Raw genomic sequence first — 17,239 nt, forward strand, 5'->3', positions numbered from 1 at the left:
TGGTACCAGAGGATAAAATATACTATATTATTATTATGCTTCTTCTTCTTCTTGGCTTTAACGATCTTACAGGTCACGCCGGCCATTTCTGGATTACTAGACTTATTTTTATCACGTAGCCGGATAGTCAGTCCTTGCTACGGGGGAACGGTCCGGATAGGATTTGAAACTGGTCCGGCCATGTGGACTGGCGCCGTTTATCACATGCACCACCGGGCCGCCCAAATTATTATGCTTATTATCTAAATTAGGCACTTAGAGTTTGATTTAAACTAGGGCAAACTAACGGCAAAATCGAACAGGTGATATGTGCTATTAAAGATAGAAGTGATATTGTAGCAAGGACTCACTATCCAGCTACATGGTAAAAATAAGTCTAGTTAGCCAGAAATGGCCGGTATGAACTTAGCGGTCGTTAAGGCAAGAAGAAGAAGATGGGCAGCAAGAGTAATAAATACACTTTAGAATGCAAGATATCCTGAATTCAGAAAATACTCATGCAAAGACTATCGTTGGAGTATTTCGCTTTCTGTCTAATGTATTTTTGGTTTTTATTGGCCTCACAATGTTACAACAGAATAATATGTACAATTTTGATCGACGATAGTAACAGTTAAACTCAATTCGACATTTCTATGCTCCAATGTTTTTGAGCACTTCATCGATGTCGCTATTCGTGGAAATTGTTGCTTTAATCTCACTCACTTATTTGCTACCTAAATCGTACGTAATAGTTGGCACGATTTTGACCAAACCGATAAACTGGCTTAATAGCTACATCCATTCATTTGTAATGTATTAGATGAGGTGATGGATGATTGGGGGTGATTGCTTCACTTGGGACATTTGACAGTTTGTTATGAAGGTTGTTCGTTGAGAGCGAGAAGAGAAAGTGAAGCTCATAAAACATGGTTTTATTGATACCGATTATTAAAACTTTTCTTCCACCTTCGCTATACACATGTTGTGATTCATAATTCACTAGTCATTGGTTGAGCTTATATGTATATATATTACACACGCTGTCACTGATACGAAGTCAACAGTAGGAAATTTATTGGCGAAACACACCGGAAGCTTTCAGTGCGAAGGTGCTCCAGTCCTATCAAACCTTGATCACATCATTTGGATACTGGTTCGGTGTAGGCGTTTCACCATTACGGGAACCGTCACGTCACATGAACACATCGTTGGTCAGGGTCGGTTTTCTCGGTGTGGTAGGCATGCCATGCAAAAATTTGGATTCGTCCTCGAATGTGACCATCTTTTCGCGTGGCTTTGGTGCGGCAAGCATGGTCGAGCTGGCTGCGTGCTGTGTCACCAGATTGCGTTTAGCCGGAGGAAGCGCTAGATCGCCTACGCCAGACAGATTGAATTCGCTAACGCTTCGAGGTACGAAATATTCCATGTGATTCTCCATGATGCCGGTGGAACGCCGCGCTGGAGTATTGCGATGAAACGCGCTAGAACGGCGCGGAAGTGAGTTGTACTCGTTGGGAATGAGATCATTTGGCCGTTGTCAGGATTTTATCGGTGTCATTGCGACCGAGACCAGGGCAACATCCTCGGTAGATGTGGGTAGCGATTCGGGGATAGTAAACTTCTTCAGCCAGATAATAAGTTCCGTTTGGATGAGACTGAAGCACATCGCTACGACGGCCATACCGATAATGATGTATGCTGATGCGGCATATTGTGCAACGGTTCCCTTCGGCATCAGATCGCCGAACCCGATGGTACCGAGGGAAGTGAAACAAAAGTACAGGCTCTCCAAAACTCCCCAAGGTTGCAGCTTATGGAACAGCACCGCCCCTAGTGTAATGTAGCAGATCAGTATCATAATGCAGACCGATATTGGTACTACGGATTGGGAGTGCAGTTTGCTGCTTGTCGCCATTCCGCCACGCAACCCGTGTGCGTTGAGGGCGTATGCACAGGGATCGTGAATGGTAGTGCCACCGTGGTTCCAGGTTTGATGGTAGCTCGGTTGCTGCGACCGTTTGTGCATCTCGGCCACCGTTGCTTTACTGCTCATGGGAACGCTGACACTGCCAATGCTTGAATTGCTGCTGTTGCTGTTGTTGGTGCTCCCAGAAGAGGAACGGTTTGGTCGTAGACGACGAAAAAGACAGCGCATACCACTCGATAGACCTTCGCCGATCGCCGAAAGGTACAGCAGTATGATGGGTATTCCGAAAAGCGCATAAATCAGTGCTGCTACACGTCCCCACTGTGTCCGTGGGGAAATGCCGCTAAAACCTACAACAGTCCAAGAGTATTAAAAATTACGACGAAAGTAAATCCCAGCTGAAATCGTATCTTTCAATCCCCACTCATAACGGTTTCCGGTTCAATTCCGGTATCTGCTAATCGCACAATGTATCATTGTAACAAAATAAAATAATATAGGCATATGGAAATTATGCATATGTTATAATGCTTTTCTTTTATCAATGGACACAGGACAATGTGCAGATTATGCTTTTATCATACTTTGCACATGATTCATGGTTCATCACTAGTCAAAATATACTTAGGGTAAGCGACCCAATTATGGCTATAATACGTCACCAACATAGAGATTTTTGTTTTGTTTTAAAAGTAATTCGTGGACAATAAAAAGTGATGCTATTTGTGATTTAGAAGCCTGTGGTGAATTTAGAATTGGTACTATAGCCATAATTGGGTCGCTTAGCCAAGTACTAAAAAGGCTCATATTTTTAGTTTAGTTTATATATTCGAAACTAATTCGAGAGATAGTGGCCTAGCGGTTCTGTGGTAATATCAACGGGTTTCATCGTCCGGTGACACATTGTGAGTACGACTTTAGAGTTCCTTTGAGGTTTTAACACATGAACATTAATCGTTCAGTTGAAACTATGGGCATTCAAAAGTATTATTTTGTTTATTAGTTATTTCTACACGCTAGTGTTTAGTGGTGTTTACTACTGTTTACTCACTTTGAGAAAGTAAATCATCGAAACCATACATTGGGTTTATTATGTAAAATGAAATCATGAAAAATTTATTCCTCAAAAAGAAGTCATTACAGCAAAATTACTAAAAAGGGTTGATATTCCTGCTAAATATCCTTAGTCACCTTTAAATCTGATATTCATGAAACGATGCATTATAGGTACTATGGTATCTTATAATTGAACAACGTTGCATAATGAAATGGACCAATACTTACCTATTGTTGTTATCAATGTTAACGAATACAGGAAAGCGGAAGCAAATGTCCACTTGTAGGGCCGTGTGTTTTGCTGTACATTGGTCACCTGTTGTGTACGAGATGCACGTACTGCCCGTATTATCGTGTCCTAAGAATGATACGAGAGGTACAATACTGATTAGCTATGTAAAAAAAAGGGACGTACGACAGTTTTCTGATGATTAGTGTGTTTTTATGTCGTTCTTCTGCGGCTTTTAAGTTCTGGATATTCATCAGTTCTCATTTCGCATCGAGTAAATGTAATTACCTGAAAGTGTAATATTTCTTGAGCAGCTAAACGAGTCCAGTTCTCTTTATAGAGTATGTTTAAATCCTCAGTAATGGACCACAATCGATCGACAGTCCTGGAGGCGAAGAGAATTGATTACGTAGAAATCGTACGTGTTATATGTATGTTATGATACTTCTGTAACGTATCGCTTGAAGTTTTCTAATAGGAATTCGATACTTACTTAAGGCGCATTTCTGCACTAACTAGATCATGCCTAGGATATGGTTTGGATGCCGCCACAGATGTCTCAATGATATCGCCATCTTCACCATCTCCTTCCAGCGTGACAAAAAGTACTGATCCAAGAGCTGTATAGGCTAGAACCAGTATGAGTACTCCTGTAAGAACAATTCCGGAAGAATAACGTGAGCATAATAGTGTTGCGTAGTATGCCTTTGGACTTGGAAAGTGGCATGATACTATACCTAGAGCAGAGGCGCATTGAGATTTTGGTGCTTGCTGACAGCCACACAGGGTAACAGGTTCATTTTTATCTACCTTCGACGATGTAGTGGAGAAACACAGTGATGGGCTTTGTGGACGAGATGTTGAACCACTACCAATAAAGTTGGGAACTTGAAGTGGTGGTTTGGTGTTCATACTGAGAGTGGAGTGTATGGCGTCCAGAGACTCTGATTTTCTTATGTTAATGTGTTCGTCGGGTTAGCAAATCTTAGTCACGTATGCATATGATACGTTGAACTGTAACGCTGCGTTATACACAGTGCATTTCCATGAACCCTAAATGGAGAAGGAAATATGTCATAATTAATGTGTGCTATTTTTTAAATCTTAATACAATGTTAAATACCAGCAATACGGTCAACCCGTTCTTTATGAATAAAAGAAAAAAATATGTGAAATACCGTTTTTTGTCACTAACTTTTGTCGGCTATTTTTCTGTAACTTTTTAGCAGTAAATTCCATAAGCATAACTTATCTAGTTACTCATTTTCATAATGTGCTGTGACGAAATTTCTAATCATAAAACAAAAACAAAAAATAAAAAAATATTTTTATTCCATATTGCTCGGAAGTCCATATTAGTAAAGCTGGTAGAAAGGACTGACTATTTGGCCATGTAAGAAAAAAACAATCTTGTTTTTTATTATGCTTAGAGACGCTAACTACTAGAAGAAGGAGGCGTCAAGTTTTCCATTATAACACGATTCCTGAATGCTGCAAATGATGCCACATATTTTTTTAGAAAAGCGCATTGTACATGTATCCAAACCTGCATCTCGACACCGCGAGCTTCTATAATTAATTCGAAATAACATACAATTCGGTCAAAATAATCCTGAAAACTCAATGTCCCGTATCATTAATTTGAACGTGGAGCATTTCGATTTCGCAATATCATCATCCACATTTAGGTTTTTCTCCGTTTCCGTTTTCCGTAATTCCGTTTTAGTTTACGATTTTCCTAGATTAAGATATGTTTTTTTTTCTATTTTTTTCAGCGACGTATATGTAGCTCGATTAAATCATAATAGCCTTTCAAAAAGTTTCAAAAAGTTTGAAAAAGCAATAAATATGTATGTATATAATTTAAACAATATTCAATACCAAATATCTATGTACAGATAAATTTCTCGTGTCGTGATGTTTGTCTTGTCCCGTGTCTCTCTACGTGTGGTAGAGATAGTAGCGGCACCGGTATCTATACAACAGGATCGTGGATCAAATCCAAGTCGTCAAAGAAACCCTGAAAGACCAGGCCTCTTGGGGTTTTGATTCGAATATTATTTCCGACCTTTAATTTAAAATTCATGAAATCATCAATAAATTTTAATCGCATGTATGTAAATATGTGTTGTAGTTCAAGATACCAGACTCGCCAGAGAACATATTACAATGAAACGTGCGTGTGAACATATTAGAATTGCGTGCATTGCAATCTTGCATTTTGAAACTGTGAGTTATAAGACACCCACTGTGATAATTGGAATGAATAGGTCGCACTATACGTAAAAAAATCAGGAACGCCAGTCCAGTTCAAATCGATCACAAATGAAACGATATTGCGAGTACGACATTCTCCTAGGTCAAGTAGTGATCTAGCATGGAGTGATCTTGTTATGGCGTAAATATAAACCGCAGAGAGCAGCTCCGGCGAATCGATCCGATAGTTAGGTAGTCCTGCGACGAAAAGTATTTGGGGGTTACAATTCCACTGTTTCAGCAACACCAGGCCAAGTGACGCGCAGCGTCCATCATAGTCCACCTGGACACTCCAACAACGCAAGGCAATCGTCAAGGAGCACTCGAAGATCTCTGACACAGCTTTTCCGATCAAGGACAGTGCCGTTTATGGTGTACGTGTAAATTAGGGGATTACGCTTCCTGGCGAATAAAACGACAACGCACTTCTCAAAGCAAATCTCCAAACCATTCGTACAGCACCAGGACTGGAACGTACTTAGTGCATTCTAAAGACGCAGGTGGTCAAACAGGTGGCTGTTAGGAGAAAATTTAAATGAGAATTAAATGTTAAATCTCAGGAAAAGTGTTTCTGCTGTACCTATATAACCTCTGAGAGGTTTTTTTAACGATTCAAATGTGTGACATCACTACGGCCAGGCCGTTCTATCTGAATAAAAAAAAGGTGTTGCGATAATTTAATACAAAAATACATGAGTGCTTTTAGGTGTTTACTGCGTACGCAGTAAGTTCCGGATGTGATTTGATACTCCGTTTTGTCTTGTAGGACCACATGAACCACCGGGTCGGATAATCACAATACACAACATATCATCAAAATGGAAAAGAACGAAGAGCAGTGGCCACAAATCATCTAGCGGTACGACAAGCACTTTAACATCTATTGCCATAACTACCAAACTTACCGCAAAAAGATCATACAAATCGGTGCGACCGTTTCGAAGGAGTTTGGTAACAAACACTACAGCGCGGGAATTTTATATATATTGAAGATATAATGTTTAAAACATTGAAACATTGTTAAAAAAAACTAAATACCATAACTTGTAAGTATTGATCAGAAATCATCCGGTTTCAAGCTTAATGGTGCAACTGACTGAATGGGGAAGGGACAGAAAGTATTTATATGCTTTTACCATTCTTCCATCACTGTCAAATTACACAAATTCCGTAGGGATATTTAGTTTGTGAGGCACTGCATAAATCAAAAGTTGACACCATTGAGAGAAGTTTTTTATCTGCTGGTACGTAAAGTATATGTGATGTCAAACATATTGCTTCTATTTGTTTTTGGTTTCGTTAAATACATTAAATAGTTTAAAACATTTTTGGCCTGAAGGATTTATATTTTATGTTTGTTTAGACTGACCAATTTTTAAACCCAAGAAACATCCTGTACTTTTTGGTCATACACATGTTTTATTAAACTTTTAGCACATTTGTACCCAATCAAATCGGTTTTATTGCAACTTTGCAAAAAAGTTCTTATACTATCAACATTTGTCATCGATTGATGCTGTAAATAAACATTAAAACTCACTTAACATTACTTTTACACTATGATTTGAACTGATTTAGTTTTAATGATCAGGTTTTTAATTGCAGCCCGGTGGTGTATCCGTTAAACGGCGCCTGTTCCACACGGCACAACCGCATATCAAATCCCATTCGGACCGTACAAGAACTGACTATCCGGCTAGGTGGTAAAACAAATCTAGTTTAGCCACAAATGGCTGGCGTGACCTCTAAGGTCGTTAAGACAAGAACAGAGAGATGTTGAAACTGTTAAAACTAATCAGCATTATTTAGCAGTTTAAAATTGAAATCCGAATAGAACATGTTTAATTCTGATTTTTAGCCTTTCTGTCAAAACCGCTTTGAAGGATAGCAGATGGCGAATGTTGACGTTAGTATAAACTGTTTGTGTTGGCATTGACAGTATTCCTGTGCGGTTAGGATGCTAGTTATTATATATTTTTTATCATTAGGAATTGCTAGGTCGTATTGCTTGAATTTATTTAAATTACGAGCTAATCTAATTCTGAATCAGGTCTGGGAAAAGCTCTGAATTAGCGAGAAGTCCATTTCTAAAGTGACTTCTGTTTGTCCCTGGTAAAGCATGTTGTTGTCTAACTTAAGACCTGGATATTTAATAGAAGAGGATCACCGGACAAGCAACCATAATTCCAGAGCTAATTGGAGGAATGAGCGCCCTTTTTAGATGATGACGATGATTATCTTGATCTTACAGTCCGCAACGTGTCTTCGAAGAGCATCTTTGCAATCTGTTTTTAAATTTCACTTTACTCCGATGGATTATCGCGTTTATCTGTGAGGAGAAACACCCGGCCATCCCCAGGATCTGTCGTGTTCAAAACGTATAATAAAGGAGCTCGAAGGCTCCCTTGAGGAATATCCGCTAGAACAGTGGTAGTGTTGAATAAAACAAGCCATACTTGCTGTGGAAGTGCAAGCCATACTTTGCTTCTTAGTGCAAATCGTGCAAATTGTTCGTGCCATGTATTTTCAAACACCTTTTCGTCATTCAACAGAGCAACAGCGATCTTTGAATCGGTCTTGTTGCATTCCACACCACGTCTACACGTTAGCAGTTGGTGAACGGTTAAGGGATCTGGTTGGGATCAAATTGATCCAGTCGAATGATGTCTAGCTCTGAAACCCAGCCCTGTAGCCGATCAAGATAAATCCTCTCGTAAACGGGAAATCACGGGAAGCATTTGTTCCTTTCCGGGTAAGAAGCTAAACACAAGCGAATTGTTGAGAATGTTAAAGACCTCGTTAAACCAGGGAGCTTCTAAAGCGTTTGATGACTAGCCGGAAGATACTGATGGTCACTTTTTCTTGTCGAAGAACAGTAAAAATCGTCTCTTTTAATCGTGTCTAGCTGGCAGCCACTCTAGTCTCATGTAGCTCGATTAGAAAATCAAACAAACATACTACATAAATACTTGTACAGTTGGGATAGAAAACGATTAATCGTAGTTCTTCACAGCTTTCAAATATACGATCATAAACATGGAGTTGATGCATACATATACTCATGCTGCTATTTTGATTTAGTATAGTATAGATTTTGTTTTAGTATGTATAAAAAATGAATAACATTAAAGACAATAATGTGTCAATTACGCCACAAAGTATGCAGTTACTATATTAAGTATCATTTTTTACAACTCTTTTAACACTTTTCGGCTAGGGTTTTTATTTATGTATAGTCAGTTTTAAAATTACGTAGATAATTAAGATATGATATGAAAGAACTTCATAAATGGTCAATTTTTTAATTTGCTTTTCTCGAATTCGCATAACTCGAGTGCCGCGTAAGTCGGGAATAGACTACAACTTAAATTCAGTATGAAATGTTAAAAAAAATCTGAATTATTGTAAAGTATCAGAAATGTTTAATATGTTTGATTGGCTAGATGAATATACAGTTACATATATTATGGTTTGAACACGTGAAATCGCAACTTGTGTCCAATCGTCGGTCCGAGTATTATTATAATATTCGTCAGCAATTGTTGGCGTCACACAATTGGTTTAATCCTCTTGAAATGCAGCGACACAATCGCAAAATGTGTAAGCGTAATCAGTTCGTTACAAGCATTGGATAGTCCTACATCTGTTTTTTTTTATTTTAACAAATCTACCATATATAATAGAAGCACTAATACAGCTGTGTTCTATACAGGTTCTATGTTGTTAATACTGTCTTATGAGGTTAATGTGATTCTAATATATGTGATGGTGGTAATGTACTAATAACAGTTGCAGATCTAATGGTAGGCGGAGTAGTATCAGTGCCGGAACTAACGTCAGGGGAGCAAATTTGCAGTCAGTGTGTGTACTATGCTTGCAAATGAGAAGATTTTGTTGTGCAGTGCTTTTTGCCAAACAGTGTTGTGATTTGTGTTATTAAAAAGTGTTTATATGCCTACATTTGTCATGCCACAAATGTAAGAACGGATTTGATCGAGAGGAGCGAAGAGTTGTTGTTGATTTGTTTTTTTATTCGTCTCTCAAGAAGGAGCGAAGTGTGTGTGAAAGCATCGGGCGACCGCTTCACCAATTATAGTTGTATAGGTGTGTATAGAGATAATGATAATGAGATAAGGAGAAATTGTGATCAGTAGCGATCGGACAGCAATACGTTTGAGTTATGAAAAAAATGCTTTCGGTACATAGAAAATTTGGCGAGTGTTGTTTTTTGGTCCCAAAAAGTGATGTCCTTTCCATACAAGAAATAGTTAGCTTATCAATTCGTGTGTTGATGAGATGTTGAACAGTGAAGATTTTGTTTTGCACGTCTACAAATTGTTGCCAGCGTATACTTGTTCGTTTTCACCATTTGTTTATTTCGATAGAGTGTGGTGTTTTGTGTGGTGTTATACACTAAAGCGTAAAGTGTGCAAGTGAAAGAAGAATGCCACTGTGTAAAAGTAAAGAGGCAGAAAATGTTTTCATCTCTCATTGCATTTTAAACCCATCTGATGAAAAACGATTAGGCAACACAGTAAAATATACAATGAAATTAGAAAAGTAATTTTAAATAAAAGTAATTTTAAATAAAATTAAAAAAGAACAATTAAAAGATAGAAGAAGGAGTAGTTAGGTAGTGTGTTTGCATCGTTATTAACTCTTTTGGAATTTAATGAGTGAGCAGTTTCGGGTCAGTTTCGGGTCTAACTATGTCGTGGTGATCGTGGTTAACCGATACAAAGATTTTTTCCGTACATTCTTGCGTTCTTATTCCAATGTTAAAGTCATCATTGTGGATGGCGCATTTTAATTTACGTTAGCGCCAGATTGGACGAATGTGCAAGTAAGCAAATTCACAATCAGTGTGTGTACGATGCGCGGAAGCTTACAAATTTAGTTGCAATTGTGTTGTGCAGTGCATTTTGGCAATGAAGTTGGTCATAAAACATGCCAGAAACGTGTGGTATTTGTTTTTTTCTTTCGTTACCACCGTGCTAGCTTCGGCTAGTTTATAAAATTTGTTCATTAAATTTGTGGAAAAAATATGCCCGCGATCAGGCAAGTATTGCCAAGAGATCGAGGAAATGCCTTGTGATAATTGTATATTTCAGCATTTTGAGGCTGACAATACGGCTAAATGTCGTAATAATGAATCATAAATAGAATAAATTTATTCCTTCCTTTGTGCAAAAAGTGTTTTTTTTTTTGGTGCCAAAAAGTGATGTTCATTTCTCAGGAAGTTGTTTATTGTGTGAATTCGTTTATTGAAAAATGTTGTTTTTGTGAAAGAAAAATGACAGAGTGTGAAAGCAAAGTGGCCGCGAAGAAACAGTTTTTCCAAATTAATTGCTTTTCTCGGGTTTATGAAAGTAAAGTGTCTTGCATACAAACTATCGTTTCCTCTGGTAAGTAACATTCACAACTTATAAGACGAACCGATATTCCGGCTATCGATAGCAGTCATACATATACATGACAAGTGAAAAATGATAATGGTTGTTGAAAGAAGCAATAAAATGTTCGACATTGGTACATATTGAAATTGTACTTATAAATAAAATATCACAGACTTTTTAAAAATATTGAGCTTGTAGTAAGCGAATAATAAACCATTTACGAACGTAACATACCCACACTACAGCTAATCCGTATGGCTTCTGTAACTTGTGCTTCCTTTCGATGGCGATAGGTTAACGGTAGGTTCTTTGTGATCTATTGTCTCTTTACAAACACACCATACATAGCAAATATCTGGCAAATCTCTCAAACTTCCCACGTTGGCAACAACAGGGACGTGTAGCATAATCCGATTTTGGTTTTGTGGAAATTGGGTTTCTGATTTGAGCAGAATAGTTTTGCAAAGAGATCGAAGTTGCTAAGAGAGCAAAAGAAAGAGAGAGAAAGAGAGAGAGAGAGGGAGAGAGAGAGAGAGGTGTGAAGGCTTCCTTGCGCGTAGGATAATAAACGTTGAGTAAAATGGGGCAGCACGTATATTGTGAGAGGTATTTCCACTTCTTTCTTTACAATGCTGCGTTCCAAATGTTGCCCGGTTTTATCTCACATTTAGCCACCCGCACTGGTAATATGAAATTTCATCGATTTTATTTTCCCGTACACTATTCGCTAATAATCAAATTGAAATCATTTCATTTTCATATCACTTGTGCTATTTCTGGAAAAGCCACACCTTGCGCATACACATAGAATATGCGTTTGTTGAGATTTTAATAATGCATTTTACATTACCCGTTGCTAATGGAATTGCTTAACTCGGTTTACACTTATAGGCATTAGGCTTAACACACATACACACGTTTCGTTACAGCTTGCAGTACTTGATAGGTAGTGATGGCTTGTAGAACCATAAACCTAACTAAAGCCCACACCCACCTCGGTTAATGTTGCGACTCACGAACACACGGTAGTATACGGACAGGGAAATTGTTTCACCCTTTCACGGATCATTTAACGCTTTATCACATCCATGCACGTAACAGTTGGTGCTTCATTTCATTTGAGAAGGTGCCATTTGGCGAGATTTTCAGTAGATTACGGCGCTGCAATGCATTCACGATAACTTTTTTTGGTGATGTACATACTTGAAACATTACTAAAAGGCCAAAATGGAACATTCACAATAGTGGAGTGGCGACAGATTTGCACGCCTTATTACACACCTTCACACGAAACGATAGCTCAGCAATTTGGTTCGCTTTGCTATGCAAACGATTATTCGACCACATGCATTTGTTCAACTAACGCTTTAATCACAAATGACACCATTTTGCACCAATACCACCACTAACTATCGACGGTGACTAGTGACGTTTACATTTAGGATCAGGATGCTGTCGGGTGTACCTGACCCGAAGGAGGTATGTCAAATGTTATTTCTGCAGATAGAACGAAAACCGTTGTTCCCACACACTGGAGTCTCGCGTATTACTAACCATGCCACACAGAAGAGAACGGAGGCTGCAGACACTGGAGATTCACTCCAACTGCTGTATTATTGAGAGCTTCTCAGTGAAGAGTATGCTTGCATGGGAATATGCCTAATGTTGAATAAATGTTCCAATACACTCTCCGAGTCCCAGGGAAAAATGTTGCTAGGCTTCATTGAGAAAACTAGGGTACAAGTGGAAACGGACACTAACTTCTTATGCGCATGCCTCTTTACAGCAAGCGATTGTTAACAGAGAGGGTTTTTATGATTCCACATGCTGCTCATTTTAAGATGCTCCACATTTTTTGTTTTAAAAAGTGCTTCAGAATACGAATTGTCTATGAGTAGGGAGATTTGTTTGGTAATATTAGTTCAAAGTTCTCCAAATCATAGGAGTTCATAATTCAACTAAAATATATGGTTGACAAACACTTAAACAGTTTATCATCTCGCATCAAGCGTGGTTATGTTACTGTTGTTCATAGTATCTTCTTCTTAATTAGCATAATAATCATTGTAGACGTAAACCTATCTTGCTTATTTACACTCTGTGGCTTTAAACACCCACATCGGCTGGTTAATACATGCGGGAAGTGAGGGACACTACCCGTTCGATGTTTGAATCAAAAGCCGGGTTTGATGTAGAAGTTGTAAGGTTTTTTTTATAAAATATTTTATTAAAAGTAAAAAACGAGAAATAAATTTACAGGGTTTTTCTATTCAGTTTAGACTAGCCGCATACTTTTTCCTACTCGGCGCACTTGATTTTTAGCAAGCAGCCTGTTTGTTTGCCTACCCGCGTCAAAAATCAAATGCTCACAGCAGGAAAAAGTATGCGGCTAGTCTAAACTGAATAGAAAAACCCTGTATGTACTACCATACAATAGAAAAAGGTAGAAAAAACAGGTTACAATGAACATTTAAGGACGTTTTCACCTATCACATCATTATTGCTTCCAACAATGTGGATGATGTAGTTTGCAAATAAACGTAGGATATGAATCCACTTACCTTTACTAATATTCGATAGAATAAGGAAGCGGAGGGACAGGCATGAAGGAGTAAGGGTGGGATCGATGTTGTGGATTGCTTGCAGCAGAGTATTCCAGACCGATGACAACGTAAATTTGTGTTCCGGTGTATCCACCTGGGAGAACTCTGTGCTCCAAGCAGATGATCCTCGGCTGATATTGGCCCAAACTAGTTGCCAGTATATTTTTGGGAATTCCTGCTCTATCTTCGAGTCAGGAAGCCACTCATCTAATATCCGACGAAGTGCTCGGGTGGTAATGTTGGGAATTGTGTCTGGGATGTATGCTAGTTGCATGACAACCTTTCTAAGACATGGATACGTCGATGAAATGGATGTTATGTTGGGAGGGTTTCCAGCGCATCTGTTGGCCTTCGACAGGCAGCGACATACCTGCTGGTTAGCAGCGCCTGCGTGGCGATAGCCGGAATATGGAGGTTTAGTCCCCCACGGACCGTCCCCCCGTAGCAAGGACTGACTATCCGGCTACGTGGTAAAATAAGTCTAGTAAGCCAGAAATGGCCGGCGTGACCTGTAAGGTCGTTAAGCCAAGAAGAAGAAGAAGAAGAAGTCCCCCACGGTTTAAGGCTAGGTGGTTCAGTGGCACACGTATGCCTCCGGTTTCTTGTCACAGGAATGAGCCAATAGTAAGGGACATCTTGGCTGAACCTTTGACTCTGGTATCGCATACAGAAGCCACATACCATAGCTTGGCCAGAAGAAAACCATTCAGGAGGGTTATCTTCTGCATGAGGTTTAGATCCCTCATGCGATGAAGCAAGACCAGACGTCGGAATTGGTTGATGACAATTTCTCAGTTGTGCCCCACCGCTTCACGAACATTATTTGTAAAAAGGATGCCATGCATTCGCAACCTTTCTACTGTCTTCAACTAAGGAGTAGTGATGGTGTTGTGTGTCTTGACATGTCCAGCGTTAAGTGCTTTTGTTTTTCCAAATTTGAGTGTAGAACCGGAGCATAAACCGAAAGCATCTATAGCCGCTCTGATCCGCTCGATTTTTTTGAAAGGTAGTCACCACGGAGATGTCATCGGCATAAGCATAGTTTGACGCGCTGTCAAACTAGCCCATTTTGAATGAGAAAGTGACCATTTCAAGTGAAGATGATCCCAACAACATGAGAGCTATCCCATTTCGGCAGCACGAGATCCCAAATCCGCTGCGAAAAATCCCAAATCGCTTGATGGTGATCCCAATTCAGCGGAGGTTGATCCCAACTAGCTCGAGAAACGGTGTAATCCTGGACAGAAGCTTATAATCTCCATTAGGGAGGGATATATGTCGATAAGCAGACATGGCAAGCGCACACTTCTTTGGTTCAGTGTTGTAGACTAACCAAAAATATTATGATTAATATATGCATATTACAATTATTTGGTTAAGTGCTACGCACTGGAAGAGTTAGACTACTACAGAGTCTACGAGTTTGCTGCAGTCATATGATGGGTTGTTTGGGGTTGTATTGGAAGATCGCCATATCGCCATCGTACACATGGACATAATAATTGTATTTGGTTGCCGCTTATTAAAGTTGAATTCCCAATGTGCAATGGGATTATGATCAAGCACCAAGCGTAATAATGGTTTACTGATAACTCATCAATCCAGGGTTATCATGCGTGCATGCACGTATGTATGCGCAACATTGAACTTAGTTTTGCAATAGTAGTTCACAAGCATTCGAGTAACATGGGTGAGGTGCGCGTACTTGTGGTGATGATAGTATTGTTAATTTGCAACAATTTTGGTTATACGGCAAACAGACCCGACTCACATATGTATTTGGAAGGAAAAAGTTGTCGTACGCCCTTTATAGACGATGGAAAGTGCATGGATGTAGAATTATGTGACCCGGCTTTTTTATATTCGTTGCCCTATCAAGATCATACTTCCGCGTGCCAACGAAATGCGTTCCACACAGTTTTTTGTTGCCAGCCTTTTCTGGATTTTTGTAAAACCCGTACTTACAAGCAAATCACGCACGGCACTGAAGCGAAACCAGGAATGTTTCCTCACCTTGCCCGGTTGGCGGAAAATACACAAGATGGAACTGTTTGGAGATGCAGTGCAAATATCATATCGGTGAATTTTCTACTATCCGCCGCTCATTGTAAACCAACGGCGGACATTGCGGGAGTTGGCTGTACTGAACCACTGATATGTGAACAACAAATAAATGTAAAGGTAAAACAGTTTGCAGATGAAACTTTCGAAGTGACACTGATAATATGTAATTTGTTACAGAACTTCATTTCACACCCAGAGTATAGGAATTTATTAAAATATCACGACATTGCCTTGGTGGAGCTGCATAGCCATATAAAGTTTAATGATCACGTACTTCCAATTTGTCCATATGTCGGAATGGATGATTTACCTGAATCGCAAGATTTACTTATTGCTGGATGGGGCTATGACCAGGGTACGTATTTAGCTAATTTTTTTATAGAAAATGTTTATATTATTGTGGGGACAGTGTCATCCCTAACGGCTAATTGTATGATTGATCATCTTTAATATGCATTTTATGTTCTAGATGGTAACCTTCCAGGAAATCTGATGTATGCGATCGTGCGGACATTGCCAAAGGATGAATGCAAAAAAACATATAGGAACTATAATCACTCGTTAGGCTTCTCGTTCCCTAATGGAATAACCGATGAACTGTACTGTGCACAGGGAAAGTTAGTGATAGATGATGAACATATCGACGGGTGTGACGGAGATTCTGGCGGGCCATTACAAGTTAGGCAGAACGATAATGAATATTTGATAGGAATTATAATTTCCGGAATTGGGTGTGGTTCAAGTTTGCCTGGATTATACATGCGTGTAGCTGCTTATTTCAATTGGATCAATACCACAATCACAGGATCTCAATCTATCCAATATCCTTAGGTGATTGAAAAGAAAGGTAATAAGTTGAAAGTGATTTCCATTTGGCTATCACCTTTAATTTGTAGCTGTAGGATAAAAAAAACCAACAAACAAAACATTAGTTGATCTGTAATAAGCATATCCTGTGAAGGTAGTTGGTTCTACTACGTGTTATAATAAATTGGTCATAATAAATGGTGTATTGTTTATTATAAATTTAAGTGATTGGCCGAGCATAATGGTCTTATCACAAAAACTTAAACCTACTCTTAAACTGCTATAGTAAACAGTAACTGACACAAATTTTAAGGAATATTGAAAGCCAGTCGACATCTGCTACCTTTGTACGATCTTAACTTCGGACAACAACATGAGCAGCGAAATCCGAAGGCGCATTGTTCAGGGGTATCGTGCCTACTACGGGCTCCACAAACTCCTGCGATCCAGAAGGCTCCACCAACATACAAAATTCACGATATATCGCACACTGATACGTCCGGTAGCCCTCTACGGGTACGAGTCCTGGACTTTGCTTGGCTGGATCAGGTGGAGTCAAACCTGTCGGAGATCGGATGCAGCCGTGGATGGAGGACTGCAGCCCTGGACCGAGTTTCCTTGGAAACGGATTGGCGACCAGGTCATGTCTACGCGACGTCAGAAAAGAAGAAGAAGATTTCCCTCAGCTAAAATCGGTCCTTCGAAAGTCGTCTAGTTATCGATAATTTGACAACTGTTTTAAGACAACCGTTTTGTGCAGCGTCGTTTTGAGTTATCAATGGTGTTAAAAAGGAGTGAAATGGCTTTGTGAGCATCTCTTAACGTAAGGCAATTATTAGAAGTGCCACGTCCCAAATCAAATTGGTGAACGTTTGTGAGCATGATTGACTAGCACCAAGTTTATAAGAGATTGATAAAT

The 17,239-nt window shown here is 39.3% G+C and overlaps 2 protein-coding genes across 3 annotated transcripts in view; one reads left to right on the top strand and one right to left on the bottom strand.

The window, feature by feature from the left end:
- Nucleotides 1-476: 476 nt before the first annotated feature.
- LOC125768719 (potassium channel subfamily K member 10-like) lies at nucleotides 477-11,690 on the bottom strand. Its single transcript, XM_049436759.1, has 6 exons — nucleotides 11,081-11,690; nucleotides 3,932-4,247; nucleotides 3,688-3,844; nucleotides 3,483-3,579; nucleotides 3,194-3,323; nucleotides 477-2,259 (listed from the first exon to the last, which is right to left on the bottom strand). Exons 2-6 carry the CDS (start codon nucleotides 4,104-4,106, stop codon nucleotides 1,520-1,522), a joined length of 1,299 nt encoding a protein of 432 aa, XP_049292716.1. The 5' UTR covers nucleotides 4,107-4,247; nucleotides 11,081-11,690; the 3' UTR covers nucleotides 477-1,519.
- Nucleotides 11,691-14,266: 2,576 nt separating this feature from the next.
- The window catches only part of LOC125768722 (serine protease persephone-like), a 28,893-nt gene continuing 25,920 nt past the window's right edge, over nucleotides 14,267-17,239 (top strand). Inside the window, exons 1-3 of one of the 2 annotated variants that reach the window (XM_049436767.1) lie at nucleotides 14,267-15,630; nucleotides 15,691-15,868; nucleotides 15,983-16,518. In XM_049436767.1, the coding sequence (XP_049292724.1) occupies nucleotides 15,070-15,630; nucleotides 15,691-15,868; nucleotides 15,983-16,344 (1,101 nt within the window). In that variant the 5' untranslated portion in view covers nucleotides 14,267-15,069 and the 3' untranslated portion in view covers nucleotides 16,345-16,518. Of the gene's footprint in view, nucleotides 15,631-15,690; nucleotides 15,869-15,982; nucleotides 16,519-17,239 lie in introns of those variants that run through there. The other variant, XM_049436766.1, reaches the window with a different exon arrangement.

Source organism: Anopheles funestus, chromosome 3RL, assembly GCF_943734845.2.
Source record: "Anopheles funestus chromosome 3RL, idAnoFuneDA-416_04, whole genome shotgun sequence".
Lineage (NCBI taxonomy): Eukaryota > Metazoa > Arthropoda > Insecta > Diptera > Culicidae > Anopheles > Anopheles funestus.

Bases quoted from the DNA above. Each gene is read 5' to 3' on its own strand.
- LOC125768719 (XM_049436759.1), bottom strand. From the start codon at position 4,106: ATGAACACCAAACCACCACTTCAAGTTCCCAACTTTATTGGTAGTGGT. The intron at 3,845-3,931 runs GTATAGTATCAT...TTGTTCTTACAG, and splicing joins TCAATGCGCCTCTGCTCTAG to GAGTACTCATACTGGTTCTA. The intron at 2,260-3,193 runs GTAAGTATTGGT...GGACTGTTGTAG, and splicing joins AACATTGATAACAACAATAG to GTTTTAGCGGCATTTCCCCA.